Below are 19,233 nucleotides of genomic sequence, written 5' to 3' on the forward strand. Positions count from 1 at the left end.
TATCAATATTTCTCTTGCACAAGGCTTCCAATAATTTAGTTTTTCAGTATCATTTCTGTGTAGTGCTGCATGTAGCACATCTATTCCTAAATGTATACTATGCAAGCCACTTTATGGCATATGGCAGGGGTACTCTGTGAACCCTCTATGATTTCCCTCCTATGCAAATAATGAGTGGTGCCTGTGAAAATATCACATCATGCTCATTAATTATGGAGAGACTGTCTTATAGCACCTATTCAGTCACAAACCCAAAGAAGTCCCCTGCTGATTTGTTAAATTACTCATTCATTTCCTAATAATACACATTCGTATATAACTACTAAATATGCTGAACCACCATCAACATGACAGTTAACACATTTCATCTGAATTTTTATTGAGGAATGAAAACACTGATTACTATAACACACAAGTACCATAATTCTTTATTCACCTACTTTAATCTGATAGCACACAATGAGATAGTAACTATGGTAGTAAGAACTGTGTATACCTGGGCACATACTGTCTGCATATGCTACTGCACATAAGGAGATTGATGAACATTCACGGTCATATTTTCTTTGGAATCTGCCCTTACTGTTGGCACTCAACTCATTAATTGTAATTTTCATTGAGATGTTACAAAAAATTAAATATCTCTGGAAAATAATAATATTTTTTACATTTAATTTCGTCTGTCTTGTGATGAATACAACTGCTGAACACTGAAATCCTTAAGTCAGCACCTCCACTACAACCCCCCCTTCCTCCTCCCCCATCTCCCATGTTGCCCTCCTTCTTCACTCCTTCTCCCTCTTCTTCTCCCTTTCTCCTTCCCTCTTCTCCCCCCTTTTGTCCCTCCTCCCCCATCTCCCATGTTGCCCTCCTTCTTCACTCCTTCTCCCTCTTCTTCTCCCTTTCTCCTTCCCTCTTCTCCCCCCTTTTGTCCCTTTTCTCCACACTTTTGTCCCTCTCTTCCTCCCCCCCCTCATCCCTCTTCTCCCATTCCCTCACCCCTCATCCCTCTTCTCCCCCCTCATATCACTCTAATCCACCCCCCTTGTCCCTCTTCTCCCCCACTCTTTCCTCTCCCCACCATCCCTCTTCCCCCCCATCCCTCTTCCCCCCCCTTGTCCCTTTTGACCTCCTCCCCTTTTCTCTCTCTTCTCTCCCACCTTGCCCTCCATCTTCCAGCCTTGTCTTCCTGCCTTGTGCCTCTTCCTCCTGCTTTGTCACTCTTCTTCCTGCCTCTCCAATTCTCCTCCCCCCCCCCTCCCCCCAGTATCTCTTTTCCCTTGTATCCTCCTCCTTTCCTCCCAAATCTTTCTTCTTTCCCTCAAAATCTCTCTTCTTTCCCCTAGCTCTCCTTTCTCCCCCTCTCCCCAAAATTGCTGTCTTGCCCCCACCTGTTCCCTCCCCCATCCCTTTCTTTTTACTTCTCTCTGTTTTCCCCAATTCTTTCTCTTTCCCCTCTTCTCCACCCTCTTATGCCTTTTCTCTCTTTCCCTTCATCTTTCCCTCCCTCCTCCTCCTCCTCCTCCTCATTCGCCTTCTCCTTCTCTTTTCCCCACCTCTGCCTCTTCTTCCCCCTCCTGCCTTTTCTTTTCCATTCTTTCTCTCTTTCCTCTTCCTCCCTCTTTTCCCCATTCTCCCACTTTTCCCTCTTCTCTCACTTTTCCCCTACTCCCTCTTCTTCTCGTTCTTATCACCTCCATGTGTGCACCTTCTTGACATCCAGATTTAGGTTTTCCATATTTCCTCTAAATTGCTTTAAGTGGATGCTGGGATGCTTCCTTTGAAAGGGCACCACTGATTTTCTTCCCAAATTTTAACATGTGATCAGTCGCTAATGACTTGGTCATTAATAGAACCATAACATATAATCTTCCTTTCTTTTCTCTCTCTTCCCCTTCCCTCCTCTCCCTCCCCTCCCCACCTTCTCTACCACCCTCCTGTCTCTTTCCTGTCTTTCATTTTCTCCCATTGCCATAGAATTATGGTGGAGCAATAATTCCAAGAATCTGCAGTCCATAAACATTTATAAATACATTTATATGTTGGATAAATCACATAAAGAGAACATGTGAATCTGTAAATAAAGTTGAAATTCATTGTGAAGTATAAAACTGTTAACATTTCTGTCTCCTAATGTTTGTCTTATGTTACTAGGATATCTATCAGTGCCAGGACTGAGGGGTATCGATGGAAATTCTACAAGGTCAAGCCTAAGTGAAGCTTCTGGTGTTAGTGGTGCATCAACACGAACATACGTCAATGAAGCTTCAACGCTTGTGCTTGAAACTATTGAGAATGGAGTGAAAAAGTGCGTAGACAATCATATAACATTTTTCACAACTGTTAATATTAACACCTTATTCCCATCAAGTTTCAGTAAGCAGTTCTTGTAATTTCTTCAAAGTGATGACTTGTAGGCAGATGAGACATTTGACTCCAATTCTGTTTCCCAGCTCTCATTACCATCAGTGCTAGTTTACATATTCCAAAATGCATGTTTCCACCTTTGCATTCTTTCATTTCATAATAGTTAATGGATAGTAGTACATATCATTCTTTTTGCAGATGATATTACTGTCAGATAAAAATGAGGAGCTACAGTTTTAATTTTACTAATACAAATCTTGTAGTACAAGCTTTATGGAAAACAGAAAGCTATGGAGCTGAGAAGAAAGGTTTTAAGCATGGAAAGCTCAGTTGATAAGAGCAGTATCCAAAAAGGCAACAGTATGGATGAAAGTCCTGGTCTGACACCCAGAAGTTACAGAGAGTCTACTTGTATCTTGGGAGGAAGATTAATACAAGTCACCTCTTTCAAATGCATCTCCATCTTAATCATCAAGCCACAGCACAGTTTGTGGTAGAGAATGCATAGGCACCAGTATCATTTCTCCCCATCCTATTCCATTCATGGATGTAATGTAGAAAAAGACTGATTGTATGCTTTGTATGATCCTGATTCCCTATAACTTTAATATTGTGGCTATTACACAAAATATATGTTGGAGGAAGTGATTTGTTCGACTCATTTTGGAATGTGAACTTTTGGAATTTTATAAGTAAGCCTCTCTGTAATGCATATATTTCTTGTAAAGTCTCCCCACTGCAGTTCAGTGAGCATTTTTTTGACATTTTTGTGCTGACTAAATAATCCTGTAGAAACTGCAGAGCTCTTCTTTCAGTATTTTCTATTTGTGCCCTCATTGAACAAGAATAGGTCAAATAAGGCTTTTGTGCGCAATCACTTCTGTGCATAAATTACACTTCCTTAGCTTTAATCCAATAGATCTGAATCTGGCATCTGCCTTCATCACAGGTAGATTTATGTGGACATCACAGCTAAAATCACTCTAGACAGAAACTCCTAAATACTTGAAGGTTGTGACTGATTCCAGTGGTTGATTGACAATGACACAGCTTAACAATCTTAGATCTCATTATGTCTTTTTGTGCACTGCATTACAATTATATATGCAGAAGCTCAGCATTTTGTAACAAGGTTATAATGATGTTATCTTCCTGTACATAGATGCATTGTCTGTAAACAGCCTCATAGGGCTATAGAATTTGTATGAAATGTTATTTATGGACATGAAGAACAGCAAGGTCATATCAAACTTCCTTGAGGTATGCCAGATGCTATCTTTGTTTCTGACAGTGCCTCTTCATAGGAATGACCTACTGAGTTGCTTTCACTAGGAAATTTTCAAAATAACTATATGTGTACTTGAAACTATTGTTATATATAAAAACAAAGATGAGGTGACATACCGAACGAAAGCGCTGGCAGGTCGATAGACACACAAACAAACACAAACATACACACAAAATTCTAGCTTTCGCAACCAACGGTTGCCTCATCAGGAAAGAGGGAAGGAGAGGGAAAGATGAAAGGATGTGGGTTTTAAGGGAGAGGGTAAGGAGTCATTCCAATCCCGGGAGCGGAAAGACTTACCTTAGGGGGAAAAAAGGATGGGTATACACTCGCGCACACACACACATATCCATCCACACATACAGACACAAGTCTGTATGTGTGGATGGATATGTGTGTGTGTGCGCGAGTGTATACCTGTCCTTTTTTCCCCCTAAGGTAAGTCTTTCCGCTCCCGGGATTGGAATGACTCCTTACCCTCTCCCTTAAAACCCACATCCTTTCATCTTTCCCTCTCCTTCCCTCTTTCCTGATGAGGCAACCGTTGGTTGCGAAAGCTAGAATTTTGTGTGTATGTTTGTGTTTGTTTGTGTGTCTATCGACCTGCCAGCGCTTTCGTTTGGTAAGTCACCTCATCTTTGTTTTTATATATAATTTTTCCCACGTGGAATGTTTCCCTCTATTATATTGAAACTATTGTTAATTAGATAATTGAGAAGATGCAGAATTATGTGGACAGTATTTCATTTAGTATCTGAATGGAAAATCTTTTTAAAAGTGGAGACAAAGACCAAAGAAAAGAAATGCAGTAGAAGATCAATGGGTAGCTTTGAGGTGTAAAGTAGTGAAAGCAGCAGATGATCCAATAGGCAAAGAATCCAGCCCCAGTATGTATCCTTGGATAATTCATAACGTATTTAATTTATTCAACAAAAAGAGAAAATATAAAAATCTTACAATCAGGCAAAAAGAAATGAAAATATTTAAAAATGAGACAGACAAAATTTGCAAAATGACCAAGCAGTTATGGCTAGATGACAAATGTAAAGATGCAGAAGCTAGCTTGACTATGGGAAAGAGATTATGCTGCTTATAGGAAAGTTAATGAGACATTTGGAGACAAAAGATACAGCTGCACGAATATCAAGAGCTCAGCTGGGAAATGAACATGAAGACAGTGCCATGGAAATGAAAAGGAAGTGAAACAAAATGAGATGGGAGGTATGATACTGTGAGAAGAATTTGACATAGTGCTGCAATATCTAAGGTGAAATAAGTCCCCTCTGCTAGAAAACATTACCTCAGAATTATTTAGATTCTTGGGAGAGTCAACTATGACAATACTATTCTATTTGACAGGCCAGGTATATGGGACTGGTGAAATGTCCTCAGATTTCAAGAAGTTCCATTTCTAAGAAAGGCAAGTGCTGACAGGGGTGAATATTACTGAACTATCAGTTCATCCTTGCAAAGTACTAATATCGATTATCTGCAAAACAATGGGAAAACTGTTGGGAACAGACTGCGAGGAAGATTAGTTCATGTTCCAGAGAAATGTAGAAACACATGAAGCAATACTATTTAGCCAAAGCTTTTGACAATGCTGACTGGACTTCACACTTTGAAATGCTGAAAGTATTAGGAATGAACTACAGGGATTGGGAATTACAAGTTGTACAGAAACTGGATTGTTGTCATAAGAGTCAAAGGATGCGAGAAGGAAACAGTAGTTAAGAAATTAGTGAGACAAGGTTGTAGCCTATCCATAACATTATTCAAACCAGCACATGAGCAGACTGTGAAGGAAATCACAGAGAAATATGAAAACAGAATTAAAGTTCATAGAGGAGAAATAAAAACTTTGAGGTCTACTGATAACACTGTAATTCTATAAAAGAGACCAAAAGCCTTGGAAGAGCAGCTGAATGAAACAGATAGCATCTTGGAAAAGAGAGTATAGGGTAAACACCAACAACACTAAAACAAGGGTAATGGGCTGTAGTTAGATTAAATCAGGCAATGCTGATGGAATTAAATTAGGAAATGAGACACCTAAAACTCATACATGAAGTCTGCTATTTGTGTTCAGTAACAATGAAAATAAATTTAATTGTTAAGAAGTCTTTTTCTGAAGCTAATTGTAGCCTTGTACAGAAGTGGAACATGGACAATAAATATTTCAAAGAAGAAGAGAATACAAATGTTTGAAATGTGGAGTTACTGAAGAATTCTGAAGGTTAAGTGGGTAGATCAAATAGCTAATGAGGTGATACTGAAACTGAATTGAGGATAAAAGAAATTCATTGTAAATTACAAGATCTGATTTGGATCAGGCAAAAAGAAAATTTCTTGATCTGGCAGAGAGATAGTGTTGATACCATATCGATGAAATTTTGTTTTTTGTTACATGGCAACAGGTTGTGCAGTAATGTAATCAAATGTCGACTTGACAGGCAGCATAGTATTTTTAAATAGTTTTTTTAAAAGTAGTAATGTTTTTTGTTGAAATGGCTAGACTTGGAATATCACACCAGCACAAAATTCTTTACTTAGGCCAGTTTAATACCAAAAGAAATTCATTCAAAGTCAACAAAGTGTTATAAGAATCTGTTCTTTCATTTTCAGCAATAAAGGTTGGGCACTGAAATTCAAATATTCCATGTTTCAGTTGCAGATGATCTACTTCAAGGACACATAACTGCATCAATAGGCATAAGGTCAGAAAAAGTACAAATGGTATTTTTGGATGACAAGCGGTTAAAGGTGTATTAGAGAGCAGATACCATAGGCATATTAAACAAGAGAGTTTGGTACATTTTACTTAAACAAAATTGAGTGTGGGTTGTATTTGTGCAAAATTGGTGCCATACTCACTGAATGAGAATGAAAAATAAATATAAAAGTGATTTCTCAAAAAACTTTGACTTGACCAGTGCACAAATTCATTATGTGAAAGAGATGTGGATCCACCATTTCATTCCACAAATGAAACAGCATTCAAAGCAGTAGTGGAAACCTACAGCCTTGCATTAAAAAAATTAAATCAGTTTCCTGTGACTGAAATTTATTACCAAATTTTCTGGGGCACAGGAAGAATTATTCCCATTGATTACCTTGCTCAAGGTAAGAAAATAACTTGTAAAAATATGGAGTTCTTCTGGATCAAATTAATAAAAAGGTATGGAAGAGGTCTGGAATGGAAAAAAGAAACAATTCACATTGCTTTGGCAATGAAAAAATTTAAGGATATAACTACAAATTGTTGGGACATCCATAAAGGTCAAATGATTCAGTGCACTCTGACTTCTACTTATTTCACATCTAGAGAAAATTTTGGCTGTATAAAATTTTAAGTCAAACAAAGAACTTATAGTAGCTACAAAAGGATATTTTTCAGATCTCATGGAATCACTCTTTAGGGGTGGAATCTACTTATTAGGAAAATATTGGGTAAAATGTGTTGACGTGAAAGGAGGCCAAATGAAAAATGGTGGCTAGCTGTCAATTTTTTACTGAGTGACAGCTGCTGAAGCTGATAACAAATTATCTATACATTTAAGCTCCCCACCCACCGGCCTCAGACTGTATGCTCAGGGACCTCAATACATGGGAATGAAAATTTGTAATAAATTAAAAGGGATCGAGCTGATGCAGATGAATTTAGGTTCACTTAAAAGAAAGCTATATGAGGTACTGACACTGAAGTGTTATTACTCAGTGGATGAATTCATGTGAGACAATCTGGAAATTTGAGCTGGATACAATGTGTTACACATTCCAAGTAATATCCTTATAGTGTTATTATTTATTATGTGCTATTATTTATTAACATAAAAATCATTGTAACTGTTTCATAAATTTTTGACATGTCTCCTGTACACAAACCAAATGGATTGCAAATGTACATCATGAGATGAATAAAACACAATTCACAGTTCAAAAATTCTTAAATGTAGAATTGATGGTTCTCACATAAAGCACTCACCAGTTAACATGGTATTCCCAAATATCTATGTTGTGATGTCATTAATCACAGGAATTGTTTCCTTTTGACACTTATTACAGAAAAATATTGTTTATAATCACCTGAATATCATAATCAGTATGTTCCTTTGAAAGTAATAATGTTAGCATACTTTCCTTGTGTATCCCATTAAACCCAAAATCATGTTTGTTAATGTGCTTACAACCCATACACTTGTAGTGCAAAAGTTTACAGCTGATACCAGAATAAGTGCTAAACATTATTTCTGCATTGTGCTTGTGTCTGGAAACTTCAAAGAAATATTAGTAAGGTCACCAGTGTAAAATAATAATGTTAAAGGTGTTACTAAGGAATTTTGAATATTTATCATTATATGTTTACAGTCGTGATTATAACAGTGCTATGAGACAGTGCCATTTCACATGCAGATGCTTTTGTGAGTCATTTAATGAGTCTTCTGATCATGACTAATTTTTATCTAAGATTATTTTTCACATTCGTTACACTACTCTGCACTTTTTCCTGCAATATCGAACTGCTGATTTCTAGTGTTTTGCATTTAACTTCTGAATTCCTGCATTTGTATTCAAACAGGCCTAGAATAGTCCTGTTTTGCCCCCTTTAATTCATTTAAACAAACAAAAAGATTATATGCATCATTTTCAAGCCTCTTATATGTTTTGTTAAATGATTTTCTCCACAGTTTATCTTTTTTACTACTTGGAATTTGTTATTTTTATCTCTCTCAATACTGTGTATCTGAATGAGGTGATTACTAGAGAAAAATACCCCTAGGCACAAGAAGTCATAGGAATTATACTCATGATTTTTATGTAAACTGTTGCTTCCTCTTTGTAGTACTCACAATATATCTTTAAAATTGATCTTTGATATTAGAAATATTTGAGGAGGGACAGTATTCTGACCAAATTCCAATAAATGTACTGCCAAAAAATGAAGAGACTGACATGGTGAATTACAGGGCAATTGAAATATTATCTATCTTCTTCAAGATTAGAGAACATCTTAAATAAGAAAAATGTTATTTCATTGTCCCAACATGGATTTTATACAAATAAATTTAAAGGATTACAAGTAGTAACAGTAAACACATTACCTTGAACACTCAAAAACATCTGACATCGTTAATAGCTCAGTGCTTCTTAAAAAGTTTAAGCTGTAAGGAGATTGAATATGGCCACAAATGGTTCTGAAACTACCTGAGTGGCAGAATTGAGTTTATTGCAATCATAAACTCTAAAAAAGTACAGCCTGCAATACAAAACTAGCTGCATGTCTTCATAACATCTACATTTACATCAATACTCTTCAAATCACACTTAAGTGCGTGGCAGAGTGTTCATCAAACCACCTTCACAATAATTCTCTATTATTCCACTCTTGAATAGTGCATGGAAAAAAGAACGCCTGTAACTTTCCATACAAGCTCTTATTTCCCTTATTTTATGATGATGATCATTTGTCCCTACGTAGGTCAATGTCAACAAAATATTTTTGCATTTGGAGGAGAAAGGTGGTGATAGAAATTTTGTGAGAAGATCCCGCCGCAATGAGAAACACCATTGTTTCAATTATGCCCACCCCAAATCCTGTATCATGTCTGTGACACTCTCTCTCGTGTTTTTTGACAACACAAAATATGCTGCCCTTCTTTGAACTTTCTCAGTTTACTCCATTAATGCTGTCTGGTAAGGATCCCACACCACACAGAAGTACTCTAAAAGAGGATGGATTAGCATAGTGTAGGCAGTCTCCTTAGTAGATCTGTTGCATCTTCTAAGTGTTCTGTCAATAAATCACAGTCTTTGGTTTGCCTGCCCCACAACATTTTCTGTGTGTTCTTTCTGATTTAATTTGTTTGTAATTGTAATTTCTAGGTATTTAGTTGAATTTATAGCCTTTAGATTCGATTGATTTATTGTATAAACAAAGTTTAATGAATTGCTTTTAGCACTCATATGGATGACCTCACACTTTTTATTATGTAGGGTCAACTGAAAATTTTTGTACAACACAGATAGCTTCTCTAAACAATTTTGCAGTTTGTTTTGATCTTCTGATGACTTTATTAGACAATAAATGATAGCATCATCTGCAAACAACCTAAGATGGCTGCTCACATTGTCTTCTGAATCATTTATGTAGATAAGGAACAGCAGAGGGCCTGTAACACTACCTTGGAGAATGCCAGAAATCATTTCTGCTTTATTTGATGATTTTCTATCAATTACTACAAACTGTGACCTCCCTGACAGGAAATCATGAATCCAGTCCCATAACTGAGATAATATTCCATAAGCATGCAATTTGATTAAAAGCTGCTTGTGAGATATCATGTCAAAAGCCTTCTGGAAATCTAGAAATACAGAATCAATGTGAACTCCATTCTCAATAACATTCAACACTTTGTGTGAGTAAAAAGCTATTTGTGTTTCAGTAAAAAGCTAGTTGTATTTCACAAGAATGATGATTTCTAAATCTGTGTTGATTGCATGCCAATAGATTGTTGTCTTTGAGGTAATTCATAATGTTCATACACAATATATATTCCTAAATCCTGCTGCATATCGACATTAATGATATGGACCAGTAATTTACTGGATTACTCCTATTACCTCTCTTGAATATTGGTGCAACCTGTGCAACTTTCCAGTCTTTGGGTATGGGTCTTTCCTTGAATGAGTGGTTGTGTGTGATTGTTAAGTATGGAGCTATTGCATTAGCATACACTGAAAGGAACCTAATTGGTATACAGTCTGGACCAGAAGACTTGCTTTTATTAAGTGATTTAAGTTGCTTCACTTACTCTGATGATACCTAGTTCTGATTTACTCATGTTGTCAGCTGTTCTTGATTCAAATACTGGAATATTTATTTCGTCTTCTTTAGTGAATGGATTTCGGAAGGCTGTGTTTAGTAACTCTGCTTTAGCAGCTTGTCATTGATAATATTTCCATTGCTACCATGCAGAGAAGGCATTGTGTCTTGGTGCTCGCACACTTTACATACAATCAGAATCCCTTTGGGTTTTCTGCCAAGTTTTAAGACAAAGTTTTGTTATGAAAACTGTGTTACAAGCATCGTGTGTTGAAATCTGCACTAAATTTCAAGCTTCTGTAAAAGATCGCAAATCTTGGGAATTTTGCATTTGTTTAAATTTGACATGCTTTCTTTCTTGCTTCTGCAACAGTGTCCTGACCTGTTTTGTGTACCATGGGGGATCAGCTACATCATTTGCTAATTTATTTGGTATAAATCTCTCAATTGCCATTGATACTCTTTCTTTCAATTCTAGCCACATCTGGTCTACACTTACGTTGTTAATTTGGAAAGAGCAGAGAATGTCTCTCAGGAAGGTGTCAAGTGAATTTTTATCTACTTTTTTGAATAGATATATTTTTCATTTATTTTTGGAGGATTTGGGAGTTACAGTACTCAGCCTTGCTACAACAGCCTGTGTTCACTAGTCCCTGTATCCCTTTTGATGCTTGTTATTAGCTCAGGATTATTTGCTGGTAAGAGATAAAGTGTGTTTTTACAAGCATTTACTGTTCGAGTGGACTCATGAACTAACTGCTCGAATAATTTTCAGAGAATGGATTTAGCACAATTAAGGATGATGTTTTATATGTACTTCCAGATTTAAACATATATTTTCACCAACATATCAAGCGTAAATTGAAGTTGTCACCAACTATAATTGTATGATTCGGGCACATCTTTGAAATTAGACTCAAGTTTTCTTTGAAACTTTCAGCAATTGTATTGTTTGATTTGGGAGATTGATGAAAGGATCCAATTATTATTTTATTCTGGTTGCCAAGAATGACCTCTACCTATACTAACTCACAGTAACAATATACTTCAATTTCACTACAAGATAAACTACTTCTAACAGCAACAAACGTGCCACTGTCAACAATATTTAGCCTATTCTTTCTGAGCACTGTTAGGTCCTTCACAAAAATTTCAGCTGAACTTATCTCCAGCTTTAGCCATCTTTCAACACCGATAGCGATTTAATCATCAGTGCTTTCTATTAGCGCTTGCAGCTCCGGTACTTTCCCAACGCAGCCTTGACAATTTACAACTGTTACACTGATGGTTCCTAGATATATGAGCTTCCAGTGTTTAACGTGCACCTTTTGACACTGAAGCCCTTTTTGTGTTTCCCCAAAGTTCCCTAACAAAAAATCCGCCCAGTCCATGCCACACAGCCCCCGCTATCTATGTAGCCACCCCCTGCATGTAATGGACTCCTGACTTATTTAGCAGAACCTGAAACCCAACCACCCTGTGGCGCAAGTTGAGGAATCTGCAGCCTACACAATCACAGAACAATCTGAGCCTCTGATTCAGACCCTCCACTCGGCACTGTACCAGTTCCGCCATTGGTCCTGTCAACTGTGCTGCAAATGGTGAGCTTTGCTTTCATCTCACAAGCAAGACTTTACCACTTCTGATAGCTGCTCAAAACCAGATTGTATCTCTTCCAATCCAAAACAACACAAATCACTGGTACCAATATGAGCCACCACCTGCAGGACCCATTCCATATGTGAAATGACTCCACCCAGTATGCACACACAATGCACACTGGTTTTCTTCCCCTCCTTGGTAGCTGTGTCCTTAAGGGGCTCTGTAACACACCTGACAATGGAGCTCCTAACTACCAATATTCCCACACTCTGTCACTACCTGGATCTTGCAGGCTGAGAGGTTTCTTCTGAAACAGAACAAGTGACTGCATGTAGCTGAGGGCCAGTGTCAGCCATAGACAGCACCTGGAATCTGTTTGTCAGACTAACCATGGAGACCTTTTGTTTGGCCCCCCAGGAAGTCTTTTGCCACCTGCCATGCCCTGAGGCAACGTCCCACTTGACCATGGGTGAGGAGTCAACCTTAATGCAAGCAGTAACTGGACTGGCCACAGATGCGGACTGATCAGCGGACTCGTGGGTCGTGCTGAGTGTCCAGCGGATTCCTACGGCTGGTCCACAACAATGACACCCACCTACTGCAGCCTCAAGCTGTGTAACTAAAGCCAACACAACCTGGAGCTGAGGGTGAAGTGTCAGCAAACGAGCTCACATCCACACACAGCAATCCCTAGCCATACTAAAGACTGTGGAAAACTACACTGCACAGATGAACAAAGGACTATCGACGTGTGCTGTGTACCTTTGGTTGTGTACAGCTCACAGCAGTGGCAATGCAACACACTGGAAATGGTGGCAGTTCCAAATAAACACACTTTTAGTGTTATTTACAGGCCATGGGGAGCACGTTAGGACCCTCAGTTCACGGTGCAACATCCACCCATTGGCCACATCAGAGTCATGTGCTGGGGGTAGATATCACATGGGGCAGGGATACTTCATTGAATTTATGGTCATCTCACCATGGATAAGTATGTGCATATCATGAAACATACTATGGTATCGAGTGAGAGGATGCACTATCCCACTGGAGTGATCCAATTCCAACAGGACCACTCATCTGTTCACATGGGTCGAACATTCAGCATTGATTTTCACAACAGGCTGGTGTTGACCTAATCCATTGGCTTATTTGAGCACTGGACATTGAAAATTTGTGGGCCAGAATGGAACACCACATGAGCTTACACTGGCCAGACCCATGCACAGAAGATCAATTGTGGGACCTAGAGATGGACGCTGTGATGATTACCTGACATCGTCAGCTTCATTGGAAGCAAGCTCAGAATCTAAATGTGATTGTTCTTCATAATACATATAAAAATACACGAAGATTACTAGTTTCATCAAAATTAAATCACCATCTTGAGATCATTTGTATTGAAAAAATTTGTTTACAGGGTCACTCCATTTTGTTGACTGTTCTCATTAATTGGACGCAAGTTATAGAGATGACTTTCGGTAGCACCATCTCTCATCATATAATAAGACGACAGCTGTGTGAACAAGGCACAATAGTTATAAATAAAATACATAAGATGGGTATAAAATGTCTTCATGTAGTGTCCTTGTTGACATCTGATAGGAAAATGTGTTATATGTCAACAAGGGTACAACATGAAAACACTTTATACACATATTACGTATTTTCTTTGTAACTATTGTGCACTGTTTACACAGCTATTCTCTTATTGTATGGCAAGAGAAGATATTGTGGAATGTTACCTCTGTAGTTTGTGTCTAACTAATGTGAACAGCAGTCAACAAAAACTATTGGCCCTGGTGGGGAAAAAAAAAAAAAATTAATTAATTAATTAAAAAAAACTAATATAACAAAAATTCCATATCCATTAATGCAAAATTGAGGCACTACAACACTGTTGAACTTCCGGAGGCACTGTATGCATCTGAAACAACACAAATAGGTGGGCAAACTAAAATCAAAGAAATAGAGAAACAAGAAAGCAAAATTCTCAGGAAAATTTTTGGCCCGATACAAGAGCAAGGAATCTGGAAGAAGAGACCAACATCAGAATTATATAAATACACAGACAAGATAACGGATACAATAAGGAAAAGAAGAATGCAGTTCTGTGGACATATCCACAGGATGAATGAAAACAGAATTTCAAAGCGAATTCTTAAAGTCATCAACTCAGGCAGGTGAAAAACAAAATGGATACAAGAAGTTGAAGAGGACCTCAGACAAGCACACATAACAGTAAACGATGCAGAAAATAGAACTGAATTCAGGAACACCATCAAAAAACATAAATTTGACACCACAACACAGAAGAGAGCAGGATGCAAATGGACAGCGCAGTGAAAGAAACAACACAGCGAACACATGAAGAAAATTTGGGCTCAGAAGAAACATGAACAATCATCATAAAGGAATTCAAGTTCAAACGCTCTCTTAAATGGGAATAATCAATAATAATAATAACTACTGTACAAATGCTCTGCAGATGGCAATTTAATTTCACTAAAACTAGCAATCATTGTGTATTTTTATGTGATATGGGTGAATAAACTTCTGTAACAAGAACAGCCACCTCCTTTACAGCATTGAATGTATTGGAGAGGTTTCATGGGGGATGAGACATATTTCCAGAGGCTGATCACCTCCATGCCTCATTGGATGAGGCAGTTAATTGATGCCAATGGTGGGTGGACCTCATACTAGCCTCATGCCTGATGTGAAACTTTCCTCATACCACATTACTCCACATTATATTACAACATTTGATATGACTGTATGTTTGTTAATTGGAAGTCTATGTGATATCAATGTTCTTCAAATTTTATTTATTGAACTCATGTTATTTAATACTTAACACATGCAAATTTGAAAAAACCACATACAAGTCAATTTGAATTGAAATATCAATGCTGTACTAATATGAGACAGTCAGAGAAAACACTTACTATTTACTTTAATGACAACAGATAAACCCTAAAATAATAATATTCTCTCCTTAACACCTCTGGAACATTTTCTGTCTCTGTTGTGCAAAAGAAGTGCAGCCAGGACATACACAAGCTCTCTTTCAAGCTAATGTTTGTCGGGAGACCAAGTATAGCACTCCATGCACTGCACCCCTTTTTCTCTGTTAGTCTTCGGAGAAACAACTACTGCATTCAGTGTCTTCTTCTTTAGACTGTGCATCTGAATTTTGTCATCAATTAAATCTGTATCAGACTCTGTATGACTGAGCAATTATATTGCACATGTTTTTTCTTTTTCAAAAACAATATTTTCGCTTCTGTCTCCTTTGATTCCGTGTCAGCTTTCTTCTCTTTGAATTGTTTCAGATGTCCCCTCTGTGGAGACAATGTTAGCTACTTAACAAATTCAGAATGTGCTGATTTTACTTGACTGGTGGCTCTTGATGTGGCTTGCTGATTTTGGGAGCTGCCCAGATACCATTTGCACTCACATTTACTCCATTGTTTGCATCTTGTATGTCTAACTCCTGATGTATTTTAGATTATGAAATCTTGATGTATTTCAGTGTCATTCTGTCCAAATATATGCTAGTTACATGGGAAGAGTTCCATTTCCCAGAAGCCATTTATACACTACTGGCCATTAAAATTGCTACACCATGAAGATGACGTGCTACAGATGTGAAATTTAACCAACAGGAAGAAGATACTGTGATATGCAAATGATTAGCTTTTCAGAGCATTCACACAAGGTTGGCACTGGTGGCGACACCTACAACGTGCTGACATGAGGAAAGTTTCCAACCGATTTCTCATACACAAACAGCAGTTGACTGGCGTTGCCTGGTGAAATGTTGTTGTGATGCCTTGTGTAGGGAGGAGAAATGCGTACTATCACGTTTCTGACTTTGATAAAGGTTGGATTGTAGCCTATTGCGAATGAGGTTTATCATATCATGACATTGCTGCTCGCGTTGGTTGAGATCCAGTGACTGTTAGCAGAATATGGATTGGTGGGTTCAGGAGGGTAATACAGAACGCCATGCTGGATGTCAACGGCCTCATATCACTAGCAGTTGAGATAACAGGCATCTTATCCGCTTGGCTGTAACGGATCGTGCACCCACGTCTCGATCCCTGAGTCAACAGACGGGGACATTTGCAAGACAACAACCATCCGCACGAACAGTTCAACGATGTTTGCAGCAGCATGGACTATCAGCTCGGAGACCATGGCTGTGGTTACCCTTGATGCTGCATCACAGACAGGAGCGCCTGCGATGGTGTACTCAACGACGAACATGGGTGCACGAATGGCAAACCGTCATCTTTTCGGATGAATCCAGGTTCTGTCTATTGCATCATGATGGTCGCATCCATGTTTGGCGACATCGCGGTGAACGCACATTGAAAGCGTGTATTCATCATCGCCATACTGACGTATCACCTGGCGTGATGGTATGGGGTACCATTGGTTTCACGTCTCGGTCACCTCTTGTTCGCATTGATGGCACTTTGAACAGTGGACGTTACATTTCAGATGTGTTACGACCCGTGGCTCTACCCTTCATTCCATCCCTGCGAAATCCTACATTTCAGCAGGATAATGCATGACCGCATGTTGCAGGTCCTGTACGGGCCTTTCTGCATACAGAAAATGTTCGACTGCTGCCCTGGCCAGCACATTCTCCAGATCTCTCACCAATTGAAAATGTCTGGTCAATGGCGGCCGAGCAGCTGGCTCATCACAATACACCAGTCTCTACTCCAGATGAACTGTGGTATCGTGTTGAAGCTGCATGGGCAGCTGTACCTGTACACGCCATCCAAGCTCTGTTTGACTTAATGCCCAGGCGTATCAAGACCGTTATTACGGCCAGAGGTAGTTGTTCTGGGTACTGATTTCTCAGGATCTATGCACCCAAATTGCGTGAAAATGTAATCACATGTCAGTTCTAGTATAATATATTTGTCCAATGAATAGCCGTTTATCATCTGCATTTCTTCTTGGTGTAGCAATTTTAATGGCCAGTAGTGTAGCATTGTCTATTGTTACTGCTCTCAAGTAGGCCTCACCAAATAACCTCGTACAAAAATGAGATTACCACTTACCTGGGTTATTGGCCCATCAGGTTTCTATTTCCTGGGCATAATGCAATTTAAATGGTCCCCTGGATTCCACGCAAGGGCTGCATTTTATGCGAGGAAGGGGGTGATAAACAGATGATGTACACGTTGCTTTCTATTGCTTTATCTATCACACAAGTATTAGTACAGCAGGATCATCGCTAGATGGCTTCACGAAGTTCAGAAAATTGTCAAAGCACTTAGTGAACATATGAATCTGACCTAACTACTGGGATGACAAGCTGAAGTTATCCAATATGAGATAGCTTGTCTTAATATGCGATACTGTTGCATATTAAGATACCCATGGTATCACATATTAGACATAAGCAGTCTTGAACTAGAAATCTAACCTCATAGTTACACTGCTTGGTTTGAAGGGCAATTCATTATAGAAAATGAAAAAGTGCTTTGAGAAGAATATAATCATATGAATATTGTTGCAACAGCTATTCAACTTCAGTTATTAAATCTCTTAGGTATATAAAGTAGAGCATCAATTATCTGCAATAATTAGGGGACATGGGTGTTCAGATATCCAGTTTATTTGCATAATCGAAAGTATACTTTTATTTATCAATAAAAACTGCATATATTCATAATAATGTGAATCCCTTTTATTATTACAAAGGCAAATACAGTTGAAGTGTATGTAGTATGGCCTGAAAACAAAAATTTATGTAATACACATGCATTTTGCATGTATAGTATGTAGGTATAGAATTAATACTTAAAAGAAATCCTTAATTTTTGTCTGTCTAGAGAAGCCTATCCACTTACAAGCAGCCAAGACAGATACTTTTTTCAGTATAAATATTTGATACTAGTCATTTTCTTCTTGAACTGCAAATCATCACAAGACAGTATCTAAACATGTAAATGCTTCAGAAGCAGCTGGTATATTTTCATCTTCATTTTATGGCCCACTGGGTGATGAGATAATGGTGGTGTCCTTTTTGTCAGTGATGAGGTTTACAGTTTCACTATCTTGCATGATTTGGTGCCATGGATCTGCATCATTGACACTCAGCCATTCTTGAACGTCGTCTTCATCACATTATGACAACTGACTTCGTTTTGCTAATGAGGGTGGCTTGATAAGTATGGTAAAAAAGCAAGGAAAAGATGTTTGTTTAGTAAACAACTCATCTTACTTCTTGATAATAGAATGATATACACTTGGTCCAGTTACCCTCTAGCTTTTTTATCCCATTGGTAAGATAGGTTCTGTCAAACTCTGTGGAATATGCATTGACTGCAACTGTTACTTCCTAATGTCATGAAAATTTCTACCCAGCAAGCCAAAGTTTCAAGTTAGAAAACACGAAAAACTCAATTGAGACTAAGTCTAGTGAATAGGGTGGATGAGGAACCAATTCAATGTCCAATTCATGCACTTTGACCATTGTTAGCACTGATGCGGAGGTGGTGCATTATCCTGGTGAAAGAGCACTTTTATGCTTGCCAACTTTGGTCTTCTTTCAGCCAACACAAGTTTCTAATAATCCAACAGTGAAAAGTAATAGAGTACAGTTATGGTTCTGTCTTTTTCCAAATTAATGACGATTATTCCTTGGAAATCCCAAGACAACAATGGCCAGCACCTTAACAACTGACAAAATGATCTTTGCCTACCTTGGTGCACTTTTCCCAGCCTGTGCCCATTGTCTTGTCTGCCGTTTTGACACAGGTGTGTAATTATGGATCCTGGTTTCATCAAGAGTCACAAATCAGCACTAAAAGTATTGCGGACAGCAATTAAACATCCGCGAACATTTTGTTGAAAAGTTGTACCAGATGCGCATTTGGTCAGCTGTGAGCAGTTGTAGTACCCAACTTAAACACAGTTTCTTCATGCCAATTATCTGTGCAGAGCACTGTGTGCTCATCTAGTGGAAAGCCTACAGTCTCAGCAATACCATAAATTTTTATTTGTCAGCCTCGCATTACCATGCTGTGAATTTTGTAAATGGTTTCCTTTGTGGTGACCTCAATTGGATGGCCAGTATGCACTTCATCTTTGGTGCTTGTTTGACCACATTTAAATTCATCAAGCC

At 38.3% G+C, this 19,233-nt stretch overlaps 1 protein-coding gene across 5 annotated transcripts in view; it reads left to right on the plus strand.

Moving 5' to 3' along the window:
* LOC124777140 (phospholipid transfer protein C2CD2L) overlaps nt 1-19,233 on the plus strand; it is a 607,433-nt gene that overhangs the window by 545,885 nt on the left and 42,315 nt on the right. For 4 of the 5 annotated variants that reach the window (XM_047252436.1, XM_047252434.1, XM_047252437.1 and 1 more), the window contains one exon: nt 2,155-2,308. In XM_047252436.1, the coding sequence (XP_047108392.1) occupies nt 2,155-2,308 (154 nt within the window). The remainder of the gene's footprint in view (nt 1-2,154; nt 2,309-19,233) is intronic. The other variant, XM_047252435.1, reaches the window with a different exon arrangement.

The sequence above is a fragment of the Schistocerca piceifrons genome, chromosome 2 (genome assembly GCF_021461385.2).
Source record: "Schistocerca piceifrons isolate TAMUIC-IGC-003096 chromosome 2, iqSchPice1.1, whole genome shotgun sequence".
In the NCBI taxonomy this organism is placed as follows: domain Eukaryota; kingdom Metazoa; phylum Arthropoda; class Insecta; order Orthoptera; family Acrididae; genus Schistocerca; species Schistocerca piceifrons.